Consider the following 10,474-nt stretch of genomic DNA (forward strand, 5'->3'; position numbering starts at 1 on the left):
AAATTTGAGACAACTTACACAGAACCTCAATAAAATATTTGTTTAATGATTGAAAGATGATGCCAAATAAACCTAGGACAGCGTCTCTGCATATAGACATTATATACAAATTCATTACATGTAAACCCTTTAGCATATGGCACAAAAATCACAAACCAAACGTTACATCTTAGTACTTGCACAAGCACTTCCTAAATGTATAAGGAAATTATAGAATATACACAGGAATTTCATAAAATTTACAGTTATTCAATTTAGAAAAATTACAACTGAAAACACAACAAATAATAAATAAATGATATACGCATAATTTGCCTATAATAATAAATTCAATAAATTACTTTACCGGTATATACCTAATACAGAGATGTTCATTAAATCAAATGAATTTGCTGGAATGAATCCATCATACATTTTGTATCGTACATAAGAAAGAATTGCCCTAACCTAATTAACGAGGGCGCTGTTGCAGAAATATGGAAATTAACACACACTGAAGGAAAAAAAATGAAGATATGTCAAGCTCTATACAATTTTTTTAATAGGAATCCAATCAGCATCATATCTTGTAGAATTACAAATATTGCCATGTGGTTGGCAAACGGAAGTTCACACACGTGTATACCATATGCAGCAAATTTCCAGTAACCCACTTTGCTCTACATATTCTATACATGGTACACCTTCACATAAAATGAGAGTGACTAAAACGAGTTGAAATGGATTGGTACCTACCTAATTTGAGAAGTTTGGTGTCCAATAATCACATTTTTGTTCTTAAGTTACAGCCATTGTAATGCTAATGATCTTCTGCTTACCGGTAGTGCAGTATGAATGGTCAAATGATTACGAATAACTAGATAAGGCACATACTATTACAGATGACGCAGAATAAATGCAGAGTTAATCTTAGTGCTGTACATGGGTGTATAAAATAAGACTATTAGTGCGAAGTCTATGGAAACAGAATTACCCTTTGCCTTATCCAATGTGTAACATAAGGTGAATGCATGTTGTTAACCGAGTTACATACATTAAATTGATTTGAAATGCCTCTTGGCAGATGTGAAACATGTGCTTTGTGCATTATAAATATTAATAAAGGGCCATTCCATGCAATGTGTCCCATACGACATTTGACAATTGCCCATACATTTCTTCCACAAATGGTAAATATCTTGATACAGTATTAACAACTGTAAGTATTGGTTGTGATAAGAAAGAGCACTATTCTGATGCAATATGAGAAGAAAAAAAAAACTTGGGTCGTATGGGACAAAATTCAAAGAGTTGCCCTATACCGCTAGCGATCCCCACACATAAGACCTTTTAGAAAAAGACGTTGTATTGCCCTTTGCGACCTACAAAAAAAAACTTGAAATCTACGGTTGGTTTAAAAAATTTAAACAAAAATGTTTAAACCTTTTTTTAGAAAAAAATGTATCAGAGCATTCAAAACTGAGAAATATCAGCCAAAAGGAGGAGTAAAAAAAAATAAAAAATCTGACCGACCAACCCATGTTTTGGCACCTACAGGGCAATACAACATCTTTTTTGGGGGGCCTAATTATGTGGTACCATATTTTGGTTAGTTGATCCTCTTCATGAACAGCTCAGATACTACAAACGTAACCAGGCAGGCAGGCATCTTTCATCGCCGTCTTGTGCCGCCAAAACCTGCAACATGATAAAAAAGAGAAAGAAAAATAAGACATTAATTAGACACTACAGGATAATGATAACAAAGAGAGAGCCCTGCAGAAAAGAAGAGTAACAAAGAGCAGTTTAAAGGGATCGTTAAAAAAGTTAAATCTGAGATGCATGACCCTACATGTCATCAGTGTCTGTGATGCGGTTTAATATTGAAGCCCTAAAAAAAAGCGTGCTTCAAAATGATCATGAAGTGCCTTAAAGGTAAAGACCAGTTATGGTCATGCGATTGCATTGTGAAAGAAATGTTGTGGAATCGATCAGAAAAGGTTGATCATCTAGCATCTAGCATCTGCAAGGTTCTGGAATCATCAAAATGATAAGAAATTTGGCCCATTCTTTGTAAAGTTACAAGCACTATACACAGAAAGATTTATATGGGACTACCCTATATCTCTCACAGACCATGAGAGAAACAAATTTACCAAATATATGAATTAGTAGGCGGTTTCCCGGCAAATTTTTTATCATCATGTATTAGTCAAAACATATTCTTTCACATGATTGGTAATGAGAGCTTCCATTTCATTTTTTGAAATTGGGGCGTTTCCAATACTGGTCTTTACCTTTAAACAAGTAAAAATCTTGAGTGACCGGTTTGACCATACTCGTTTTACCCAATAGACTGTAGTGTTATGAAAACCGTTAGGAAAACGCAAAATTTGATATTGATTTCCAATCATAAATATCTTGATAATCAGACAAGCGATCCGCTTGTGAAAGTCATGGGGTTCCTGACTGACCCAAAGGTTTATAACTATCATTGCAGCATGAGCTAAATCCAGGATTTTGTTTCAGAATCTGAGACAAAGTTACCCAATCCCTTTAAAATAATACTATGGTTGCTGGAAACTCAAAGAAATAACAAATTAAAACAAATGTCTTGAATACTGACCTGAAGCAGTTCTTGTGCCTGAACTTCCCCCACCGCCGCCGCCAAACCCCGAGAACCCTCCTCCACTCCTACCGCTGCCACCCCAGCCAGAAGAGAAGCCGCCGCCGTACCTCGGTGTAGAGTAGCCGCCACCATACCTAGGTCTTCCATAACCTCCGTATCCTCCGTATCCTCCGTAGCCACGACTGCAACAACAAACAAAGATTGATCAAGGACCTGTTTCACAAAGCCTTTTTTCAATGATAAATGACAAAAATCAGTGACAAATCTGCTGATAACCAATAAGATGCAAGGATGTCACTAGCTTATAACACAAACTGTCATTTGTCAATGATGACAAGTTTTGTGAAATGCCCCCCCCCCCCTCCCCTGGTTAGATCACCGTTATACAAATCTTAGTAGGCCTGTCTTCATTAGCTCGAGTTTGCCAAATAACCCGCTATTCTAACTATCCCGATCGTAAACTAACCATTTAATTTGCGTCCTCATCAGCCCGCAGTTGCAATTAGCGTGAAATTTGGTCGAGAAAATATTCCAAGAAATCTTGGTCTTGTTTCCAAAATATCCCGCTATTTGGGATAAAGTGGGCTAACTTGCGCCCGTCGGAGCTAGTTTGTGGTGAACGTATCGGTCTGGTGAAGGCGCAATATGAAGCTTCAGGAATATCCCAAGTCTGAAAATAGCGGGTTAGTTGGCAAACTCGAGCACATGAAAACAGGCCTAGTGCGAGCAGGGCCCCCAGACCATGAACCATCTTTAGCTGTGGCATGCTGGATGACACATGAAGTGGACTGATAGGGACCTGGCAAAAGCCAACAATGTAGCTCTAAGTTTTTCTGGATATTGGGTAATAGTTGTTTTACAGACGACTCAAAAGGATGATGACTAGATTTAAAGACAATGAACTTAAAGCAGTAGGAAAGTAAACAAAGGTATGAACCACATGTGGGAGGTTTGGGTAAGACATGTTGGTGTCAATGAGAAAATGCGATGTTGATCGAATGACAATAACCAGGTCTCCAATAGCCCCAATAGCCTCTGTACCCATAGCCACTACTGGAACACCACTAAATGATATAAGTAAAACACCATTACTCTAATCAAACTAAGCCTCTCTAGGCAAGGAGAGGTTAAGGATTAGCTTAATACATTGGTCTTCCATAACACCTGTAAGAATCCCAACTTAATATCAGGGAGGACTTCCCATTGAAATACCCCAAAGTTTAGTTTCTGGTACACATATTCATTGCATTACATTTTAATACTCTAGCTATGCAAAATTAATGAACTTACTTTCTGTTGCCACCAAAGAGATAGCCCAACAGTCCCCCGGCAGCTGCACCTGTCCAGAATCCGCCCCCTCCTAGACCCCCTCCGAGACCCCCTGCACCGGTTCCTGCACCCCTGGTGGCTCCTGAAGAGTACCCCTGGCTTCCACCGCAGCCGGCTCCTGAGTATCCATTGTCCCTGTAGCCAGGGGGAGGGGGTGCACCACCACCACCACCACCACCCCCTGGGCCAAAGCCTGTACCTCCTGGACGAGGGTAACCATCGTCAGTCCCTGCTGTCCCTGATGTAAGAGTCGGTTAAGGGGTCTTAACAATTCGTCCATAACATGAATTATACCAATAATTTGTTATTTCTTTTAATGGAAAAAACGAGAGGCTTTTCACAAGTTCTCTGACTTCCTTGGCTCAATATTCAGCAGGCTATAAAGCATAATTATCATCATTTGTACAAGTAGGAGTAGTAACTATTAACATTAGTATTATTACTATTGTTATGATCATGATCATCATCCTCATCATCATGAGAGCTGGTAGAAGTAGATCTATTACTACATGTAGTACTTATAGTAGTAATCGTATTAGTAGTAGCAGTAGCAGGAGCAGCAGTATTAGTAGTGCAAGTAGTAGTATAATTTGTAATAGAAGTAGTAAATGTAGAACTAATAGTTGTTTGACACTGCTTATAAGTATCGGCTTGCATGGTGATGTAGATATACAGTAGGCTTGCGTTAATTTGCACCATGTGAGAGAGGGGATTTAAAACTATAAGCTTAAGAAAGATAACCAACTGTCTTTTTCAAGACTACCAACAGTCCTTTTCAGGACTGCACACACTCAAGAAAGAAAGATTATTGAGAGTCCTTTTCAGGACTCCCTAATCCTCCCCCTCCCCCCTCTCTCACATGGTGCAACCGCAAGCCTAATGTATAATAGTCAAGACAGGCTACGGATGTACAAATAGAAATATTGACTGTGAGTGTAAAGGATATTCTGTGGGTGTATTGGCTATGCATGTTCTATAAATCACATACATCAGGACTCCAACTATAGCAAGAAACAGCCAATCCACCTTGCTCGATTTCTGCCGACTGCAAAATGAAGTAAAAGGGTAGAGAGAGAAAGATTTTGATCAAGACAAGTTAATATAATGGGTACTACAATATATTTATTTGTTATTTATTCCAGGAATGCCATTAAGAATCAATCAGAAGCCCTGAAAATCACATAGAATGAGTTATTTTGTACCTTAAAAAGGCTGAATCTATGACCTGGGGGGTGTTTCACAAAGATCCTAAGTAGAACTTAACACTAAGTTAGACTTAAAAATGATGGACAGCCATTGAAGCCTTAAAATGAAATACATTCAAAAGCAGAAATTCAAGTATTTTAGACTTTTTTAAAACTTCCACATCAAGAACATGAAATCTCCTTGATGATAGAAAATATGAATGATTTGAATCAACATTTTATGCATTTCAAAATAACTTTTACAAAATATTTTCAAAGTCGCTAACGGCTTTCCATAATTTTTAAGTCCAACTTAGAGTTAAGTTCTACTTAGGATCTTTGTGAAACACCCCCCCCCCCCCTGAACTTTTTTACCAGTGCCTGAAACCTGGTATCTTTGTTATGCTTCCGTTTGTTTTATTTAAACACGATAGAACAAGCTCTCTATCACTCTCTCAGTATTTATGTAAATATTTTTTTGAGAGACGTGTTTTTATATATTAGAGATCACAAGAAACAATGAGAGAGAATTGAACAAATATAAGTACAAAAGTAACAACCTAACAATTCTTTTTTCTTTATCTTAGGATATTAAACATGTTTTTGTTTCTAATTTTGCATTGCAGTTCTAAATACATGTAAGTATTGTCTTTCAAATGACGTTGAAATTCAACCTTTCATTTTTGTTGACAGGTCTGCAAATAGGAAATAGTACCTTTAACAAAGAATTATGCATATTATTTGATTAAATTACGAAAATGGTCTTCAGAGCCTACGCCTGCAGACTAGCTCCTACCTGTGGTTGTAGGTGTTATCGTATGACCCATCGTCGTTGCCATAGTAACTGTGAGCGTTCCCTCCACTGTTCTTTTGTTGCATTCCCTCCTTGGTGTATTCAAGTGTGAACTCCAACTGCAGGGTTAAAACAGTGAACATGCACAGACGTGTTTATGATCTGATGAACTTTGACCTCAACATTTTTAACACCCAAATATGATGTCAGTTCCTCTGTTCCTGCTATAAAGCCCTTTTTTTGTTATTGTACATGAGCCAGGTTTAATTGTTGTTAATGAATGAGACTAGGATTTTAATTTGACTCTGCATATATGTACATGTTCTGTTCAGTGATCAATGATCATGTGACCTGATCATGTAAACTCACAAACCAGAAATAAAGACATTAAAGTCCTCATGTTGTTTGGGTAACTTTCCATGATTTGCGACCCAATAAATAAAGGCCCCGAGTGAGGCCACGTAGTCCCCTCATGCCACTTTAAGTCTTAGGTTAGTGTAGGAAATTCACACAGCTCAATTGTCTCAGGAGCACATGTCATATAACCGCTCAAAAGACCCATCAAAGAGTTGCCAATTTGCATCTGATCGTTCGCAACTTACCCCACACGATCCCCTGAGAATGTATTCATCGTCGGGCGAGGAGTATCCCTCACAGATAACCTCTATCTTACCAAAGCGATACGCATTGTCCATGTCACTCTTGCATTCCCACTGGAAAACAAAATAAGAAGCAAAAAAAAGGATAGATTTTGATTTTGATTTATTTCTTTAAATTAAAGCCAATTAAATAAAATCAAGGTAGTACAATATAATATGTTATTCATACCTGCCACCGTAAATAATAATAATAATATTCCGCTTTTATATACATTGATACAACGACGTGTCTATAAAGTGCTTTACAGATATATTATTACCCCAGTCATTGGATTCAGGCTTACCTGCACACAATGTATGCACATTCTCCACTCCCTAAGGAGCATTCCGGCCAGTCGCTATCTTACAAGCGCACACTTGCTCATCCAACCACATTAACCTTCGCATCCTACCGATTAGTAGATTAACGTCTTGAAGAAGAAAAAAAGGCAATTTCTCTTGGCAACATCAGGATTATGGTCTACCAGTATATTGTATACTTTTTACACTAAATATACCATCAGGAGAGGAATTTTGGGCTCAAAACATTAGCCTGAAGGCCCCAAAATATGTATTATTCTTACCAAAAAAAGGAAATGGTCTCCTAGTTGCTTACTTGTAAGCATGTACATGTGCATGCTTTCTTAGCAGTCGGGTTAAAACAAAAAACAAACAATTACCTGAACGTCATACCCGTCTGAGCCTCGGTTGTAACACTGTACTACTTGAGGTGTAAATGCTTGGGCTGCTGAACCTCCAACACATTGTAGCTGCAAAGAAAAAAACAAAAAATTAAATGAATTTAAAATATTTCTTCCCCATATCTCTGTATTCCATATCCGTATCTGTACGTAAACTCACTTAAATATTTAGCCCGTTTCTGTTGCGTAACTTTGTGCCACTCATACATAAGAGCATTTCAATAGTAAATGATCATTCAAGTGTATAAAATGACAATACAGATCACTATTGTTGCGTACAAATTCCTTATTTCGTTTTTTTTCCAGTAACCTTCATTCACACTGTTTCACTTAAAATAAATCTTAACCTATAAAAAGTGGAAAATACAAATAATTGTTGCCAAATTGAGGAGAAGCAGATCCATTGAGACCTTTAGAACTGCTGTGGGTAAAGATCCAACACACTCATTGACTACATCATACCTGTTTAACTGGGCTAAATCTTCCTGTCATCGACAAATAATTGTTGCCAATTTGAACAAAACAAGTTTTATTGACCTTGGCTTTAGAAAACTATGAACTGCTATGAAATAAAGATCCAAAGAGTTTATTTACTGCATCGTACCTGTTTAATTGGGCTAGATCTCCTTCCTGTCATCGAGAAATAATTGTTGCCAATTTGAAGAAAGGCACACTCTTTGAGACCTTTAGAAAACTATGAGTTTGAGCTGCTACATGGACTAAAGATCCAACACATGCATTTACTGCATTGTACCTACGTTTAATTGGGCTGGATCTTCTTCCTGTCCTCGACAAATAATTGTTGCAAATTTGAGGAAAAGCAAATCCTTTGAGACCTTTAGAAAACTAGGAGTATGAGCTATATGGATTAAAGATCCAAAGAGTTGTTTTACTGCATCGTACCTGTTTAACTGGGCTAGATCAGATCTTCTTCCTTTCGTTGACAAATAATTGTTACTAATTTGAGGAAAAGCTGATTCATTTAGACCTTAGAAAAATATGAGTAGATCTATGAGTATTAATCCAAAGCGTTCATTTACTGCATCGTACCTGTTTAACTGGGCTAGATCTTCTTCCTGTTGTCATCTTCCCATGGTGGAGGGTGAGAACAGAGATTTCTTCAAGCAGCACTTGGTCACTCTTTCCTGGAAATTGAAGGGTTGGAGGGTTGTGTTATCAGGACAATCAAAACAATAATGATATATAGATCTATCATCTAGGCCTAGACCTAGAATCTAGTTCCATGTTGCTTTTGGACTTAACGAAAAAGTACCATTGCATATCACTAACTTGGACTAGAGTTCTAGGCCATTAGACCTCCGATTATAGAGACTGAAGTATGGCCTATCGGGACTGTACGGGACTGTACGGAACAAATGGTTCGGTTCGACCAGACCGCGATGAATGAGATAAGCAATAAGATTTTCACTCTTTACATCCTCATAACTGCTGCAATTATAATTTTTTTTTTAAATAACATATATATATATATATATATATATAGCTTATTTGACTTACTATAGCTTGCTCATTTAGATCCTAAATTAATGATTAATCCGAGAAAGTCTCGTCGTCAACATTTTTCGTCTTGGTTTTAGTTGATGAATATTCATTTTTTCTTTTCGAACGTCCAATAGCTACCGTAGCTACGTACGAGTCAGCCCGGCTTGACCAACAAACTCCCACAAAACGAGTGCTCTGATTGGCCATTAGCTATGTTTTGGTAGGTTGACCCGGAAATATATCGGCCGCTAGGTCATATATAGCTCTATGTTCGAGTGCATGAACGTACCGTTTCACAGTTCTGAGATACAAATTGGATAATTCATATAAGTAAGTCCGTAAATTATGCATTTAATATTAAGTTATCAAATTTTGATAACTGTAATTAGGACAAATGACATACCAACCTAATTTACATCTGATTTAGAAATCAGAAAATTAGATCTAAATAAAGAAAATTGGGGAGAAAATGTCATGTACGAAAAGTTGTACATCGCTGGCTCTAGCTACCCCCACGGTACGAGATCTCTGGGTTACCATCTGTATTGGGGAATGTCAACAAATGCCAGTTTTATTAAAGAAATGACCCAAATAAGACGGTTATTTCTGTCTAGGCCTAGACCTTAATCTGGCTCCGCTGCATGCTGCTGTAGACTACTGACCGCCTAGACTTGTACATCTGGCCAGCGTTTCTCGAAACCGTCATAACTACAAGTTCACCGACATCCCATTGAAACACGTGTAGGCCCTATGTATTAAGTTTAACACGCGTTTCAATGGGATGTCGGTGAACTTGTAGTTATGACGGTTTCGAGAAACGCTGCCCTGAGGCTGAAGGTTCACATAGACTAGATCTATGTCAATTGTATTAAAGAATTATCCACAGTTATTTCTGTCTATGCTATGCCTTCATCATAGTAAGCCCACCAGCAACCCCTTACCTAGGCCTAGATCTAGAACTATTTAGGCCTAGAATCTAGGCCTATTTAATTTTTAATTGTTTACTCTTTTGACTTTTAATTTGTTTTGGTTCCTGATCATGCTGATTGCAAACAAATCATCAGATGAACATCATAAACCATGAATATTCGTTATATTATTAACAACACAGCTACCTTAACTTTATAATACCATTAACAAATTATTTCTGACTTACCAAACCCGAATGCTGCTTCCGTTAAGTTAAGCACAGAAGCTACAAGTACAACCAAAATCGCCTTCATTGTTGTCCCGTCTACTGAAATCTCTGCAGTGTTTTAACATTAATGTTTGTAAATCAAAAATGCTCCTTTCTCGGAGTCCGAATGAGATAACGCTTCGCTTTCTAGATGATTTCAGCTTTCAAGAAATGGATAATTAACTTGGGAAGTTTCACTTTACCCTAGAATTCATTAGTCTTGCACACTTTAATTCCAAAAGGATCTCTGAATAATGATTTTTGTTTCACAAACCCAAAATAGTCTACGCCGAAATACGTCAACCTTGGTTTAATATGGTACGCTGCAAGGAGATTCAACGTAAATGGAAAACAAATACATTGCTATTTTTGGCACAATACATAATCAATAGTACATTATGTGACGTGTACTAAACTATGGTAAGCCATGGCTCGGCTGATGCAATTGCCTTTAGATTTGTGACGTAGGCAATCGTTTGTTGTTAATGTTATTGTATTTGTCATTGTCTGGTTGTTTGTTTAATTGTTGTTCTTCTTTCTT

The 10,474-nt window shown here is 37.5% G+C and overlaps 1 protein-coding gene across 1 annotated transcript; it reads right to left on the minus strand.

Moving 5' to 3' along the window:
- Positions 1-1,559: 1,559 nt before the first annotated feature.
- Positions 1,560-10,238, minus strand: LOC584931 (store-operated calcium entry-associated regulatory factor). The gene is made up of 9 exons (XM_030993125.1): positions 9,913-10,238; positions 8,304-8,398; positions 7,233-7,322; positions 6,517-6,627; positions 5,918-6,033; positions 4,884-4,982; positions 3,899-4,180; positions 2,606-2,790; positions 1,560-1,677 (listed from the first exon to the last, which is right to left on the minus strand). Exons 1-9 carry the CDS (start codon positions 9,977-9,979, stop codon positions 1,652-1,654), a joined length of 1,071 nt encoding a protein of 356 aa, XP_030848985.1. The 5' UTR covers positions 9,980-10,238; the 3' UTR covers positions 1,560-1,651.
- Between the last annotated feature and the right edge of the window lie 236 nt (positions 10,239-10,474).

This window comes from Strongylocentrotus purpuratus, unplaced genomic scaffold (assembly GCF_000002235.5).
Source record: "Strongylocentrotus purpuratus isolate Spur 01 unplaced genomic scaffold, Spur_5.0 spur5_scaffold_20, whole genome shotgun sequence".
Classification (NCBI taxonomy): Eukaryota; Metazoa; Echinodermata; class Echinoidea; order Camarodonta; family Strongylocentrotidae; genus Strongylocentrotus; species Strongylocentrotus purpuratus.